The 17,978-nt window shown below is 40.3% G+C and overlaps 1 protein-coding gene across 1 annotated transcript; it reads right to left on the bottom strand.

The window, feature by feature from the left end:
- Positions 1-1,853: 1,853 nt before the first annotated feature.
- LOC109974086 (amyloid beta A4 precursor protein-binding family B member 1-interacting protein-like) lies at positions 1,854-17,485 on the bottom strand. Its single transcript, XM_020624097.1, has 13 exons — positions 17,412-17,485; positions 13,679-13,738; positions 11,967-12,054; positions 10,653-10,849; positions 10,506-10,577; positions 8,452-8,611; positions 8,131-8,252; positions 7,950-8,024; positions 7,664-7,807; positions 5,337-5,447; positions 3,015-3,113; positions 2,826-2,910; positions 1,854-2,075 (listed from the first exon to the last, which is right to left on the bottom strand). The coding sequence occupies exons 1-13, from the start codon at positions 17,442-17,444 to the stop codon at positions 1,936-1,938; spliced, it is 1,386 nt and encodes a 461-aa protein (XP_020479753.1). The 5' UTR covers positions 17,445-17,485; the 3' UTR covers positions 1,854-1,935.
- Positions 17,486-17,978: the final 493 nt, after the last annotated feature.

The following is a 17,978-nucleotide window of genomic DNA, read 5'->3' as shown; positions in this document are numbered from 1 at the left end:
AAAAATAAATGAAAAGGGTAAACAAACATCGACAAGTGCATTAGGACACCGTTCAAATCACAAGATGTTTACAAGGGAACAAAAAGCAACTCACAGTTGTGTATTGACTATGTGAGGGGTGCTGTTAAAAAGGGTGAAGTGAGTGTATAGAATGCATTACAAAAATATACAACCATTTCTTCTTTCTGTTCTCTAACTTGTATATAAACTGCAACATGAGAAGCTGCCAGTACATTTGTCGGTTAGTGTGTTTCACCTGTGAGTTTCCATCAGCGTCAGTGGAGCTGGTGCCAAGATTGGAAGTATTTTTTTTTTTTAATTTTGTGTTTATTTTTACTTGAATATTAAATTTATTCACCACTCACAGTGCCATTTTATCTTGACCTAGGCAAAGTGGCCGTGTATAAACATTGATCTACAGTATGTCATTTTGGTCATTGTCTGGTGATGCTGTCCAGCTACTGTAGCAGATGCTCCAAGATGCTCCTCGCTTCAGGATGTGAAGCAGAGGAAGGACTGACACGTATGTTTGTGTTCTTTTCCATTGTGTTGAAATAGCTGCACTGATTAGTTATCATCTGTGATGACGTTATGATTTTCCGTCGTGACTTTGGTCGAAAAACAAGAGTTCCTACCCAGATCTGTCAGCTCAGCCTTCACACGTGTCATCTGTTCCTTCAGTGGTTGATGATGTGGTGCTTTGCATTGGTGCTCAATAACCATAATCACCAACACAAACAACCTCAAGTCTCCTCTGCAGAGAAATGTAAGGATTTCAAACTCCTTACTTTGTTTCCAGAAGGTGGACGTTGATGGTGTGGATTGTAATCTTCAATCACTTCTGCGTTGTTGTGAATGTAGGCGACTCAGCAGTAATATACTAGAATCAGTCTGCTACTTGTTCTTTTGTCTGGAGTCTGTGCTACATATGAATGACACCTGCAAACCGCAGTGAAGGAATGAATCCCGAGGTCTTAACAACAGCTCTGATTTTTCAGATTTCTGTTATTTTACATTATAAGATGCCTGCTCTTACAAAGTGATCGCCAGGAAAACTCGCCGTCAGATATCACTGAAACTGTGTGTGTTTGTAACAAGTCACATAAATAAACAATCATATATGCTCTGGAACTAATGGGCATTGAACATGAGCTTTTATTTTGACATGGATATGGAGGTGACGCTTTCAGGAGTTTACACAACCTAGAATCTAGTCAAATCAAGAGTTTCTATTGAGCTTCTGTGCATGAAAGCATCTAAATGTCAACACAGTGAATGATTTGCCACTACATCCCATTCTTGATTGTATTTTTCCAACATGAGAATTTTTTGTGAGACCTTTTTCTACCTAAAGTGTTTTTAGCTTTGCATTCAACTCGTCTTTGTTTGAGACTGCTGAGGTCTGCCAGCAGTTCATATGTAAAACATTTATTTATAATTTTTCATAGAAGTCATGAGACAACCACTGATGTGCGGAACTTTGTAATGTTTACCACTTAACGTCTAGCATTTCAGGGCATCACAGCCCAAGGCGCCTTTCTTTAATGTGTGATTTCTTATGATCAAACATGGTGGAAAAAAAGATGCATAACTTTCGTGTTCATGGGAACAGAATTCAATATTTGTCTTCTCTCAGTTTGTACATAGGATGTGTTCAATGAAATTTATGTACAGTCTTTTTGTAATAAACAGCTCATTGAAACAATGAACAGAACTGTGTGTTTTGTGTGCTTTTATAACAGGTGTAAAAATCTTTTGTCCAAAACAAAATACAAATAAATATCATTATACTTTTGACAATAAATAAAGGATATGAGGCACGTGGTGCTTCTCCTGTAGGTGTGTACTTTACTCATACTGGCTCCAGCTCATTTTTCCAGGTACATCGACACGGGGATAAATTGGCTAAATTCCAACTAGCTGTGACCTGTGATCTCAAACGTTTGTGTATCCAGGAGGAGGAGGAGGGATGAAATCAGGTGGTGGCTCATATGGGTAGTTGTCAACATTTGTGGGTTTGGGTGGAGATGGATCTGGCAGTGGGCTGACCTGAGAGACAAGACAGTTGAAGCTCTCTGTAGGCGATCAGATGAGAATAATGGTCAGAGATGTGGGTGTGGGGGTTTAAATATTCTGTATTGTTTAAAATTCATGTTTTTGTACACTTCTCTCTAATGCTGCTGTCCAAAAACAGCAGGATTGGGCCAGTATGTGTAAAGCTGCTCTAAGTTCTCAGTGTTGACATATACATGACTGATGTGGTGTCACCTCTTCCCTCCACTATGCAAAAATGAAGCCAAAATATTGTGAATACAGAGGCTGCCATCTTGTATTTCTGCAACCAGACTGTGCGCAGTAGCTACCAGAAGTGGAGTGAGGGCATCGGACCGCCAATCAGAGTCAGATCAACTCATCAAGTACCAAAAACCACAGAAGTGACCTCTGTGGAAAAACTGATTTGATTTGTACTTTGAGTTTTCATTTTGGCTTATACTCCATCCACTAACATGGAGGAGGTAGGGTTTATGACCCCTACCGCAACGAGCCACCAGGGGGTGATCAAGTGTTGGTGGCTTCACTTCAGAGAGCTGTCAGGCTGTCCATCTACAGTCAGTGGTCCTCGGCATAACTTCTGCTCTCATTCTTATTAGGAATAAATACCAAAAACACAAATGTTTTACTTTCACATAAACTTGGCTAAATGTTCTAACTTCTTTACACAATATTTCCTCAAAGTCCTGTTTTTTTTCCTGATATTTTCAAAGACCACTTAGTCAAGGTTTAATAAATACCAGCCCTGTTCTACAGACAGTGTGTAGTCTTACCTTTGTTTACAGCACAGTGGAGGGTCTGCAGTGTGTTCACTCTCTTTATTGCAGCCTGGTAGTTCTTATACAGGGCAGTCCCATACTGAACACACACAGTTTGTGCTGTTACTTTTTTCTCTTTCACACATTATAATTAGATTCACTCATAAGAAAGTGAGTTTTGTTACTGTCAGTGCTGAATCTGACCTTGGCTATTCTGATAGAGTTGAGCCACAGCAGCAGCATACGCTCATCGTCACAGCACAGGAACTTGATGCAGTGTGACTCTTTCTGGATGCACGGATGCTGGGAAAATAATAAAGGTAGGCAGAGAGTCATTTGAGATTTAAAACAGAATGGTTAAAACCGATGCTGAGGCAGAGACAGTCTGACTTTTAGTCCCTAGTACTGGTCAAGCCCCAAGCTGTACTACACACATGAGGCAGCAGAGGGCACCACATCCCCAGCTGTTTCTGCACTGTATGGTAACCCTGGTGTTACTGTTCTGTGGAAATGTGGCTATCACTTGATTAATTTCTAAATGGAACTTAGGTCATTCTAAATGGAACGTTTATTATAAATACAAGAAGTAGTAAACACAACACTACATTTGCAGTATGTGTTGTTTAACGTGACATGTCGATCAAAAAGGCCCACACTGCATCCTGGTCAAAATGGACAAAACTTGTGGAGGCCGGTTTGTGTTTCCTATTCATATTGCTTCCTCATATCATGACTTCATGTTTATATTTTGCAGTGTAGCCGTGCAGTTGTGCAGAGTGCTGCTTTCATCATATTCAGTGTTGTTCTCAGTCTGTGCTCCTGTTTGATGTAACCATGCTCTTGTACACAAACAACCATGCAGTACATGGATTCAGTGTCATTTAGAGACCTCTAGCAGGGATAGAACAATAGAGGGAAACAGAATAAAAAAGGTTGGCGGGGGTGGGGGTATAAATGGGTGGTTAATGAAAAGTCAAAATGAAAGTATTGTGGTTTCAGCAGGTGTAGTGTGAAAATGAAAGCTGTCTAATTTTGGTCAGGATCTATGACCATTATCTTTGTCATAGAGTACCACAGAGTACCTTGTCCACTATCAGTTCCACTTTGTTCCACTCTCTGTTCAGGCCTGCCTCTAGCCTAAGTTAAAATTTGATACATGATTATATGTGGTCCTTCTTTCTCTCTGTATGTTGCCCAACAGGCCTTGGTTACGACAGACATTTTGTCTAAATATTTTTCTTTATTTATAAAAGCAAGACAAGGCTGCTCCCTCTCCCCTTTACTTTTTGATGTCACCATTAAGTCCTTTGGTAACAGTATTAAGAAAGGACACTGGATTGATAGGGTTAGCCTGGCAGGACAAACAGACAAGCTGTCACTGATGCCTTCCCTTATAAGGAAGGGGTTTTTGGAAACACAGAGGGAGGAGGGAGGTCAGGTCATGCCAAATTAAATATTATTACTGGAATGTCCGCATCTATATGCTAATGTTTTGGGTGAAGCCCCTCTGGGCCCTTATGGAGCAACATAGCTGCAGTTCAGAAACAGTGAGGTCTCTAATCTGTCTCTCTAATCTCTGATCTGTTTAATCTTTACCACTAAAAAAACGTCTCCTTACAAATAACCCAGTGACTCTGGGTACGCTCAAGATATGGGGACAGTTTATGACCCTTTTTAACTGCAGACAAGGCCTTCTCATGGGTCCCTCATCAAATCCACTATCCATCCATCCATCAATCCATTATTTGTATCTTTATCCTGAATAGAGTCTTAGGGGGGGTACACCCTGGACAGGTCTCCAGTCTATCACAGGGCTGACATGTACAACCACACACCCACTGACTCATAGGGGAAATTTAGTGTTGCCAGTCAACCTAAACTGCATGACTTTGTACTGTGGGAGGAAGCCAGAGTACTGTCACCTTCTTACTGTGAGGTGACAGTACTAACCACTGCTCCACCATGCTGCTCTGCACTATTCCCTTCCTCTCTTATGGACTCAGCATTCTAGCTGTGGACCAGAAAGGTTCTGGTTTCTGTAGATGGGCTTTTCAGGGGAGGCACTTCATATCTGCTCAACACTTACAGGTTGAATCCAGCATTCCTCATGCAGGTACAAACTTTGTCAAGAAATACAAACATGTATAAAATGAACACAAATGGAGTTAATATGAATTCAAATGTCACTTCACTTCTATTACAATGACATTTATTCTGCTCTTTGTTTCCGTTTCTTCTCCATCTGCTTCATCTCAAAAATGATCTCAACTAAACAGGAAACCAGTTATGTGCACGGTACATCAGTAGTCAGTGCATTGCTCAGAATAGTTTTATTTAAATAGACACATGAGTGAAGGCAATTCTGAGCACCTTTATGAGAGACAATGTCAAACTAAATATTCTTTTGCATTCATGTCCTTCAAGCGAAGCACATGAAAGACATTTTTTCCTGTTAACTAAGATGTATTAAATGTGAAGTAACACTAATTTGCTCTGTAATGCCACATCAAAAATTGTTGAACTTACCTTTAGCACAAAGCAGAAGTTGGTTGGAGCTTTGTATTTCTGTCTGTAGTTGTTGCTGGTGTAGATGTTGACTTTTTCAAAATGGACAAAACAGGCCAGATCAGTGGACGACTGCAGTGGAGGAAAACATCATATCATCCCACAGTGACGGTCAGAAGTGTGAAAAATATGTATTACTGAATACATCTTGTGTTTAAGCATAGATTGTTATAAACCTCAAGTTATACTGCAGATGCCATGTGTACAACAAAACTGCTTCTTGGGCACTTGAGGCGCTGCCAGTTCAGTGCAGCTTTGCAATGTTATTGAAGAGGTGCTTAAATTAGATCAGTCTAAATGCTGGCCAGTAGTTTGTCATTATGCTCTGGCTGTCTTTGGGCGTCTTGTGTGAAGTCATACATTTTCTCAGTATTATTTTATGGAATGCTTAAAAAAAATGAGGGTACCAGTGAAAGCAAGTCAATACCAGACCATTTGTCTTTGTTTGACTTTCAAGGAAAGCCCACACTCAAGCTCCACTACTAGGAAAGGATTTAACTTTTCTCTCTAAAGCATTTATACATTCCTTCCTGTTTTGATTGTAAGCAGAAGCACTTCATGTTTACACATTAAACCACAGTGACTACAAGAATGGCCGTTGTTTTCTTTCTTTTTCTCCTCTTTCAGTTTCTTTCTGACATATTCTCCACCTTTCTCCCACTTTTTCTTCCATCTCGGACCTTTTCACCAACTATTACCATAACCATTATTCTCTTACTTCTTCATACAGTATATTGTGATCATTTCTGTCTCTGTTAGTCTTGTTAATATGTTTTTTACTGTCTGATTTTGGCCATTTCTCTTTCCCAGTGAACTATCCTTTCCAGATCCTCCTCTGCTTCATCCATGTGTCCCTCGGATGATTCCTGCAGCTTTCTTGTGTTTGCGATTTGCACATCTGCTTCGCATAGTTTGCAAGGATTCAAGTTCTCCGGCACCGTGCCGGATTTCCGGTGTGGGGATGTTTTTGACTTGAAAATGGATAAATCGAAAATATTCTTGTGACTTTTTAATGTCATATAAGACTAGGCCTGTAGCTGTATATGTATGTATACAGCCATAAGGAACCTTGTACTTTGTATTATCAATGTACAGTAGACCTCCTTTATTAATAAAAACCTTTGTTTACACTGTGACTCAGTGAGGTGTCAGCTCAATAATGCACGTGAAAGCGCCGAGCTACTTTGAAAAAGTCCTGCAATAAATAGGCTACTTGTTTTGTTTTCATGTGGTCAGGAGGATCCTTTGGACTAATTTGTCGTTTAACAACAGTAGGTCAATTATGCCCCAGGAAGTTTAGAGACCAAAGGAGGAACGAACGTCAAAAAGCTTGAAAGAGGAGTACTGGATATTCTCTGTAGGTTTGCAGGTTGTGCTTGGACTTGGATATGATTACTAAATTATAGTTTCTGACTGAAGACAGGACAAGAAAATGAGTTTTTCCTTCATTTTGGCCTTTCAGGTAAATGTGAGGACTCGTATTTAGAAACAGTTAGGTCTGGTGCTTGTAGCCTACAGCATGCTAGCGGTGTTTTTAGCTTCTAGACATGTGTTTTGTTGGTCTAGAACAAAAAAACAGTAACCAACATTAGGTTTTCCAGTCACGTTCAGATGTCATCAACACTTCATCACACTCTGCTCAGGGGTAGGTCTAGAAAATTTTGGATGGGGTGGCCAGGTTGGGCACAGGCTCAGAGAGGGGTGGCACATTTGAAATACATGTAAAAGGTAAATTAAACCCCCAGTTCAGTGAAATAATACGCAACAGACTATTAAGAACCAAATAGCTTATTCTGTGTAAAAATGAGACAGTGCTTTTTTTAAGCTAACTTTGAGTGTGCTCCTTATTTAACTACTTCTGGCCATGGACATTGCTATTGCACAATTCAGTCTGAGAAATTAATGTGAATATTACACTGCATGTATGATATAAAATAAATACATGTTACCAATAAAACACCAGAAAAATGTTAGTTGTATTTAATAATTTCTTTGGCAATTCAGGTTGTAAGTTTAAATATACCAGCTAGTATGCACATTAGGCAGGTTATCTTGCTTGTTATCTATTCATGTGTGGTGCCCAAAGTTACCTCATGAACCACCAGCGGGCATTCACCGCTTTCACTGTCATGACAACAGCCCACCATCGTTTCCTCTGGGCTGTTTGTATGGGACATGGTTTCCCTCACAATGGTTGCTAAATGTAACACCTATTTGTTGTTTCTAGGGCAGCAATACATAGTGTTGCATTTAGAATGAAATATGACTGTTCTAAAGTTTTGCCTTACTTTGGTCTTTCCTTTGGGAACATAGTAGATGCCTGAGGCCCTGAGCATGAAGTAGCGAGGTTTCCAAACCTTTTTTCCATCTTCCTTTAGGTACAGCATGCCTTCAAGATCAGGAACAATCAGAGCAGAGCCCCCAAAATTCTCCTGCAGGGTCAGGGGGAAAAGATACAAGACTAAAATTAACACAGGATGTTTTTTTTCTTTCAATAAACTGTAACCATTTTCAGTCTTAAAATTTGTTACTGTAGCTTGTGTACATAATAGAGGTGTTGACTTAATAACTCACTTTCAGTAAAAGTTGTTTGGCTTGCTCATTAAGCCCAATCAAGCATGCGTTCTTCTTCTTCCACATGTAAAATAACTTCAGAGTAAGAAAAGCATTATTCAGTTTGCCAACTCAGTGTTAAGCCATGTAATCATATTTTGGCACTAAGAAAATACATACTGAGTTTTGTGCTCCTACTCACTTGTGGGTCTGTGAACATCACATACTTCTGAGGTTTTGACACAAAGTAGATTTTGTTTTCACTGTGGCGAGTCCATGCAGACAGCACCTCCACTAAGCATTCATGGTCCTCAAAACCTCTTTCTGACAACATAAGAAACCAAGCGAACAATAGCAAGAAGCTCCAAGAACTTCTTTGAAAATGAGCATCAATCTTGAGTCTTGAAACATGTCTCCACCAATCTCCTGCCTTCTTGACTTGCATGTTTGCACATACTGATCAATACTCGCATATGGCCTGAGTGCATGTATACGTGTGTGTGTCTGTGTATAGTCATCTCACCAATCTGTAACTCAGGATTGGTCTCACACAGGCTCCAGTTGATGCTGCAGTCACAGTGCGTCTTCTCAAACAGTTTGTCCAAAACATCTCGCACCACCTGTCTCTCATCCACCATCAGAGTCTTGGAGCTGCCATCACTCATCCACACCTTCACTATCAACTAGAAGAGGCACAAAGCTCAGTTAACCATGCATTTTGCATGGCAACAAAATTTTACATGACATGACATTTTTATGAACCCACTGACATCATGTGACATCATACATCAGCTTTTGTGAGGACATGTGTGTTCCCATAAAGACCTTCTGCACATACAACAACAAGCCCTGGTTCACAGTAGAACTCAAGAAGTTTCGTTGTGCTAAAGAGGCTCATCTGTGTGGAGAAGCCTGAAAAACATCACTGGCTACAGGAAACCATGTCCCCTGCTGCGGAAGACCATCAACTAGCAGATGACCTGAATGCCTTTTATTGTAGGTTTGAGTAGCAGAACTCCCCTCTCACCCACCTCCCCTTAGACCCACAACTGACAAGTGCTTTCTCCATGATCACCTCCCTTCCCCCCAGCCCCCCACCTCTGACAATCTGTGAAGAGGCTGTATGAAACAAAACATCAGGAAGGCATGAGGTCCAGACAATATGACCCCCTCCTGTTTGAAAGCTTGTGCTGACCAGCTGGGTCCCATCTTCACACAGATGTGAAGTAGCCTCCTGCTTCAAATGCACCCCTACACCCTGGTTCCCAAGAAACCCACCATCAATGGACTCAACGACTACAGACCTGTCACCCTGACGTCTGTAGTCATGAAGTACTTTGAGAGTCTGGCAATGGCCCAACTGAAGCACATCACAGACCCACTGCTGGACTCCCCTGCAGTTTGCCCACTAGGCAAATATGTCAGTGGACGATGCAATCAACATGGCACTGCATTACATCCTGCAACATCTTGACTCCCCAGGGACCTATGCACAGTTTCTTTTCATGGACTTTAGCTCAGCATTCAACACCATCATCCCGGACATCCTCCACTCTAAACTGACCCAGCTTACTGTGCCTGCCCCCACCTGTCAGTGTATCACCAACTTTCTGACAGTTAGAGACAGCACAGCTCAACACAGCACAGGTGCCCCCCCTAGGATGTGTGCTCTCCCCGCTGCTGTTCTCCCTGTAACCAATGACTGCACCTCAGGGGACCCCTCTGTTAGAGTGCTGAAGTTTGCAGACACCACACTGGTCATCGGTCTTATCAGTGGCGGGGACGAGTTGGCCTACAGACAAGAAGTTGAACAGCTGGCTCTATGGTGTGGTTTCAACAACCTGGAGCTGAACATGCTCAGAACAGCTGAGATGACAGTGGACTTCAGGGTGAGACATCACACCACAACCCCCCTCACCATACTCAGCAGCACTGTATCAGCAGTAGAGACCTTCAAGTTCCTGGGCTCCACTATCTCCCAGGACCTGAAGTGGGCATCCAACATCAGCACCATTATCAAAAAGACACAGCAGAGGATGTACTTCTTGTGCCTATTCAGGAAGTTCAGCCTGACCCAGGAGCTGCTGATACATTTCTACAGAGGAATTATCGAGTCCATTCTCTGCATCGGTGCCAGCCTGCCCTCCATGGAGGACCTGTACACCTCACGGGTCAAAAGGAGGGCGGAGAGGATCACTGCAGACCCCTCACACCCTGGACACAAACTGTTTGAACTTCCCATCACTCTGATGAACTGTTAATTATGAATGGAGCAACAGGACACTGCAACCACTGCAGGGCAATAATTGTAAATGGTACCACTACCTGCACCAATCTGATAGCTCAAAATATGTATTAATGTATATAATGTTTATGAATACTGTCTCTCCTCCTTCTGCCATGCTTCCCCTACCTTATTGCACTATTCTATTGTCTATTGCCTAAAACACACTGAGAACCTCTGTGCTGGAGACAAACTCCTTGTATGCTCAACATACTTGTCGATTAAAGCTCATTCTGATTCAGATTTATGGTATGGGCTTATATGTGTGCTTGATGTAAATCCAGTGACATTACCTTCCTCACTTTAGCTTCTTTGAGCTTCTCTAGGGCCAATTTAATTTTGTCTGCCTTTGATTGTGGTTCACTCTGGAAAAGTCATATTAAGGGATAATTAGCTGTATTTTCATGATCAGAGGTAAATTTTGAGTTACTGTGCAGCACTCCAGATTGTACAGTGTTTGGTGGTTGAGGAAAAGCAGCTGTTGCCTCAAATCCCTGGGTCATAGCAGGCGGAGCAATGTGATTGTCTGTGAGGCCACTGTTCTGTTGACAAGTGGAAGGGTCTTGCTGAGTTATTTTTGATTCCAGGTCCGCCACCAGAGTGTCCAGGTCTTGTTCCTCCAGCTCATTAAGAGACTCTGTGAAGAGATAAGAGCAGTAGTAGCGAAGCTAAGTTTTAAATTTCGAACACCTTGCACTTTAATTTTAGCAAACATCAGACCATTTGTATAATCTAACGTAAAAGACCGCAATGCCAGGAACAACATGAGATTCTCTTCTACAGCAGTTTGACAAACATGCACAGCCAGCATCAAATTCTTATTGATTATAATTTTATTTTAATTTACAGTGAATAACTGAAATCCTCACATTTTTCCTACTTGGAAAATGTATTTAGATTTCTAATAAAACTAAACTTAATTCTTCAAATTAGGAAAAGGAGGGTTTTCTGGGAGACTTAAACCTCAATGCACTGCATGCTTGGTATTTGCTAATCAGCTAACAAAACAAACATACATTGAAATGTGAACGATTAGCTGGACATTTGTCAACTCACCATTTCACATGAGAGAACTGAGCTCATGACCCACCTTTAGGTTAGCATACCGGTAAACAGGGAAACAACTAGCCTTTGTCCAGAAGTGATCAAATCTGTCTTCCATCACATCTAAACTTCACTAACTAAAATGTTGTTGTCACCTGGTAATGACAAAACTCGGGGCATCAGGCTACCTGTTTTGCCTGTTTTCAGTCTTTATGCTACTGTATATTAAGCTAATGTCTCCTGGCTGTAGCTTCATACTCAACTGACAGATATGAGAGTGTTTTCAATCTCCTCATCTAAATCTTGGCAAGATAGTAAATGAGTGTAAACTTTCCCAGACTGTCAAACTGTTCTTTATCTCAGCTGTCTCCCTTTGTACTGAATCAAAGTTAAATATTCTTTAGCTCACTTACTTTGTTGATGCAAAGGACTAGTAGCTTGTAATCTTTATTTATGCCAAAGATGATTTCCACTCCTGTCCCTGCTGGTTTCTAAAGGTTGTCATGACCTTCTGGTGCAAGAGAAACAGTCACTCCTCATCTTCCACCAGCAATCTTATCTCTTTAAATGCTTAGTTGCATCCTACTACATTGCACTTACTTTCAGGACACTGTGACTTCCGCTTGTGTAACATTGCTGATCTGGAAAATGTAGCTTTATCAGCCTTTCTTGTGTTGGATGAGAGTATCTTTATCTGAATGTGCACTCACCATTCAGGTCTGTGAAGCCAATAGAGAAGGAGTGCTCTCTGTGTGAGGCAGCATCCACTTCTGGTGAGTCCGCTGTAGGCACTAGGCTCTGCGGAGAAGTGATGTGATGGTAAATTAGTGATAGCATCTCAAATTGCCAGCCCCACTGTTGTGCCCACACCTGTAGATTACAGTTGTATACTGTGAACACATCAAACTTAATTTCCTATAATGTTATAAAAGAAGCCATGTTTTGCTTCATTTTGTTGTCCTTATGTCTTATCAAGCTCTGTTTTCAAGATGTACCAATAATTATAAACAGGATATGCACTATAGAAAACTGATGGATGGACATTGCCTCTTCATATGCACAGTAAATCATGTGTCAGTTCATTAAAAAGAACAGATTTGTCAAAACTGTCATGTTGCAGTCTCACAAGTTGAACATTCGAGCCAAAGAAAGCCGTGTCCCTGTTAAAGAATCTGAAAGAAAGGAGCTATTATCAAACGGCAATACTTTAATCATTAACAGATGTCTACTGTGGCTCAGTCCTACTCTGTAAACAAGCTGGGCATACAGCCCACATGAACTTAAAATGAAGCCTGGCAGCAAGCAGTTTCCCCTTCATGAATGTATATGAAAACACTAGTTGTCATGCTGCAGTTGCAGCTTAAATGACACCTCTGAGCAACTTTCAGTAAGTCAGAGATTTTTAAAAAATCACTCTTTGCCTACAAGGTACAAGGCAATAAAGCAAACAGAACGGGTCAAATCAAATGGGCCCAAAGCCCAAAGTAAGTGGAATTACTTCAGATTCTTTTGTTTGTGCTTTAAATAAAATCTTTTTCTAGCAAACTCTGTGTTTATCAGTGTGATGGCTTTTCACGAGGACACACACCAAAGTGACTACAGAGCCTTCCTCTGGTATGTCTGATGTAATGTTACAGATTGATCCCATTCTTAGGGCTGCACTCGTTTAGCCTACATGGAGAAATGTGAAGTTGACAATAATGACTCGCACCACAGGCTGTGGATGCATCAGTTAGATGTGAGTAATGTTTTTCTTGGCGAGCCACGATTATAAGATGAGTGGCTTATGTGTGCTTAAGGGAATCTGCAACAATGGCCCAAGGTCCAGTCCAGATGCAAAGACTTCACATCTCAGTGCTGCCTTACACTTCTCTGTCTGATGGACAGTTTCAAAACATCTACGCATTATTGGAACATGTTGTCCAGTGCATTTTATTGAGACAGTGAGTCCTATAATTATACTAACGATCTCCTGACTTTTCTTCTGGCAACACCAAAAGCTCAACAGTTTTAGTTTTCAGTAAAATATCTAAAAACAAAACAAAACAAAAAGTCTATAAACATTCAAACATACATGCAGTCTTGTTTAGGGTAAACTGATGTAACTCTGGTGTTCCTCTGACTTTTCATAGCAGCATCCTTGGGTCTAAACTTTTATTTGTCCCATACTTTGTTTTATGGACAAATACTGTACCTACAAAACTTACACATACTGTACCCAGCTGTACTGTGTGTAGTATCAGCAAAGATAACCATAACCATGCTAACAAGCTGAACTGTGATGGTGAATCAGGTTTTATGTCTGCTAAACATCCACATGGTGGTGTTGTCTTTGTGAGCATGTTGATGTTAGCATTGAGCTCGTAGCACTGTTAGCATGGTTGTAGACACTGGGCCTTGTTTTTAATCAAACCCGCCTCACCTGAGAGAGATGATCCATTTCTCCGAGCAGGTGACTGAACATGGCATCTATGTCATCCATCTGAGAATAGTCAGTCAAGAAAATACAACAATAATAATTGTTTGAAGTACCTTTCAGAACACCCAAGATTTCTTATATAGTGTAGAAAAACTAAAGTGCCAATTAAGTACAACAATAAAATATCATCAAAATGTTGTTGGTATCAAGTGATATTCAGTAAAATATCATCAAAGTGACACTAAAAAAGTAATCAAAATGAATAACATAAAATGGAAAACCATCCAGTCTAGTAACACTGCTGCACATCGTCAGCATTAAACATTAAACGCTGTCTTAAAAAGAAGGGTCTTTAAAGCAACTTTAAAAGTTTCAATTGAGCTCAGTGTCCTTAGATTGTTTGGAAGCTTGTTCCAAAGCCTAGGAACAGCACTGGCAAATGCTCTGTCACCCATAGTCACTAACCTAGCATCTGGCACTGTAAGAAGAGATGTAGCGTGCAGGTTTCAAGGTGGGGCATAATAGGATACTAAGTTGGTCAAATATGTGGGTGCAGGTCATGTAATGTTTTAAAAGTTAAAAGAAGAACATGATAAGCAACTGGCAGCCAGTGCAGTTGTCTCAGAAATGGTGTAATATGTTCATATGACCTAAAACACAAAATGACTCTCACAGCAACAATTTGTACAACTTGAAGCTGCTGAAGGAGTTTTTTTTTTCCAGAATTCCAGATAAAACTGAGTTGCAATATTCAGGGCGCGATGTCACAACGCACTGACGAGCACCTCTGATTTGAGCAGCAGCAAAGGGAAATAAGAAAATACATAAAATAGATTATGGGAAAGACACCATAGAATCAGGATTTGAAACCTGAAAGCAATTTCAGTTCAGTTTAAACTCAGTTTCTATAGCCCATTTCGTGAAGAGTTTATTGTGCTGCAAATGGAAAACTTGGAAAATAAACTTTACGCAAAGGCCTGCATAAAAAATGGCATAGGGCACAGTTGAACAGAGTACAGAGTATAAACAATTTGTAAATGTCTGTCATAACTGTAAAGACAGATGAACAATATGCAAATACTTTACTTGATCAATTGACCAAAAAAACAACAACAAAAAAAAAAATGTTTTATGTTTCTAAATATATTCAAAACCAGAAGAACTGGGACATGTAAAGTGACGGAGCAGAGTGTGGGGCAGGTTAAAATGGCTTCCAAGTGGCTCGGGTTGTGAAGCCACAGAAGTTGTTTTTATTCATCCATGTGGTTTAAAGTGGTGGAGACTGTAGTTTATTAAAGCCCATTTTGGACCCTCACTGTAGTTTAGATCCACATCACATTGTTTTCCATCCTACCATGATGAAATAATAACTTTAACAACAAACACCACATGAGGTGAAGGAAAGCAGTGTGACATCTCTCTTGAAAACATCTCAGAAAACATCTCACTATAAAATCGTTTTATTAAAAATCAAAAATACTGTAAATGTATCACTAATGCTTTTGAAAAGGCTTCTCTTGATGTTATGTGGGTAACTCCCTGAGTAATCTGTGAGCTATGATATGGTGATAGCTCAAGATAAAGTATGCAACATTCTGTGAATTAGTATTTGATAATTAGAAAATTAAAGCTTCACCAAGATCAAACAGTTTTATCAGGCAAAGTTTTGTGTCTGGGTTTTTCCATATGGAGCTTTAGGCTCAAAATACATTTTACATGTGGAGCATCTTAAAAAGCAGGCTGAAACATTTGATCTGCATTTCTTGCCAACTCTTTGGGGTGTTGTTATGTGTGGCTGTCATTAATAACAGACAACATGTTGTAAACCCACCGCAGCATCAAGGGAGACTAGAAACACTACATTTAAAAAGAGGAAACAACAAATGTAGAGGCAGTATTGGTGGTACGATTTGCATACAGCAATTTCTTTCACTGGCTTTATACTTGCCTCTGCATCTGTTGCTTCATGTACTTGTCTTGATTATATATTTTGAAATCAAATTTTGCATAGTGCACGCTTTGTTTCCATTCTTTTCTGTATTGTATTTATGTATTAAGGTTTTCTGTTGTTATCTTTCAAAGCTCAACAAGCTCACTGCTGTGCTTCATTAACCACTTCCCACATCTCAGTTTGCCTTCAGTGCCTCCTGGGAGAGGCTTCTACCCTAATACAATCAAAAGTGAACCAGAACAGTAACGCTGTGGGTCAGAAACACACAGTGAGCTGAGGGACACTGTTAGGCTCCCTGTAGCTGTCAGGGAAATGAAAGAGGTGAAATATTTCTCTGTGGGTTAGTCAGACTGCTTCACATATAAGTAGTGATCAACTGTTCATATAACAATATTGATGATCAGCATTGTATTAACAACTTGAGTGCCTGATTTTAATGTTTTTTTCCCCTTTAAGATCACCAGTGGTGGTCAGGGATACCAGGAGCACTGCGGTTCCAAATTATTGATTATACGTGCTTTATAATTGCTTTTTAAGTTAATTTTATTCTATTCAATATTTGCTAAGACAATTTCTCAACAAAACAGCTGTCCTCTTTACTTTGGGCACCAAATATCTTAGGAACACAAGACAGCGTGAGTCTAAATATCTGAAGAGTGCTGCAGACATCCATTTGGCTGTGTTTAACTTTTACACTGAAATATATTAAACATTCAAGCCACAGCTGGAGGTATCCAAAGTGCATATTTATTCCTGTATGCAGTAACTCAATGTAGAGCCTCTGTCCCCTCTTTACTGCTCTCTGCACCACTTGTTCTTCTTCATGCACAGATAAACTGTATATATACATGCAACCTAATGTGCGTACACACAAACAGAAAGGCATGCAGTCTACAGTCCTGCTTGTACTGTCCAGTCATATTCTGTGTTTATACCGAACAGTAAACAAACCATCCATTAAGCTGCAATGAGGTAAAAGGGGAAGAGTGGAGAGGGCGGTAGTGGACTACAGTAAGCATTGTTTCCATATGAAAGTGAATCTCTCAGCTCAAGAAAGTGAACTTTACCTTTGGGGCCTCTCAGGACTTCTGCCTCACACATGTGAAAGTCAGTCTTACTGTAACTTCTATCTCCATAGAATCTTTCTCATATTAGAAACATACATTCACATAAGTACAGCAGGTTTCAGTATTAATTACTAGTACTGTACTGGACGGTGATGCTGTATTTGCAGCTCCTGATATGTGCCCATAAAACCACATATGTATATAAAGTCCATACTCTCCTTGTGCATTCCCAACTGTTGCTATTGTCTCCCACTGTGGTCTGACGCATCAACCGAACAAGGCAAAACCAGGAGAGAGACGGGCAGGCAGGTGAACAGGTGGGCGAGTGAAGCCTGAGCGTAAAAAGTGATTTATTGACACATATGCATGAAAGGAATCGGGAAACATAGCCTGCTGACAGTAAAGCAGCATGTCTCTTTTCTTGTGGCTGAGAGCTTCTTACTGTTTTCTAATTAGTTGCGTAAGCATCCACTGGCTGGTGTGAGAGAACATGTGTTTGTCCTAAACAAAGCTGACGTGTCTGCTCAAGCATTTAACTCCTAACGGGCCTAACAGAATGCAAAATTGTGTTTGAGTCTTTACACAACAGTGGTAGATTTGGCAGCACATTAGTAGCACAGTACACAGCTTTCACTCTAGAATTTCTTTAAAAAATTATGATATTATTATCATTATCATTATCATTGTAATTATCATTTTAGTTTTTCATTGTTCTTACCTTTTCTGCTTCTTTCACACATGGGAGCATCATGAAGTGTGGGTCACTGTGTGTCAGTCAGCCTTTAAGTAACCACCAGTACATGTGATTTCACATGCACTGCCTCTGCACATATTAGCGGAATTTCCTGTGAAATCAGGAAGTAGGTTGAAGTGTTTCTCCGATTAAGTAGACAGAGGTTCACTTTTCTAATTATTCTATATATAGGGGCCACAGCTACTGCAATATACTTTTGTTTTTTCTTCATTTCTTCTTATCCTTACATGGTTATGACACAACCACACAGATGTTCTCACTTATTTTGTCTCATTAGACCGCTCCTCAGCACATGTGTCTATGTATGGAACATAACTGAGTCATGTCTACCGTGTTACTCTTTTGTTGTATGTTACCCCTTAATTCTATTAAACACATGGACATTTCAGCCTTTTGAGTATAGTTACTGTAGTTAAAAAAATCAGTGAGACAGCAGCAGCGATCACTGAAACCAAAACTCTGGTTGTTTGCTCTTTACATTGGCTTTCTAAATACATCTTGGATCTGCTGTTACAGTATGAACAGACCAGA

The sequence above is a fragment of the Monopterus albus genome, unplaced genomic scaffold (genome assembly GCF_001952655.1).
Source record: "Monopterus albus unplaced genomic scaffold, M_albus_1.0 scaffold319.1, whole genome shotgun sequence".
NCBI lineage: Eukaryota > Metazoa > Chordata > Actinopteri > Synbranchiformes > Synbranchidae > Monopterus > Monopterus albus.
The sequence above is the reverse complement of the archived record's forward strand: the minus strand, read 5'-3'. Positions and strand labels throughout refer to the sequence as shown.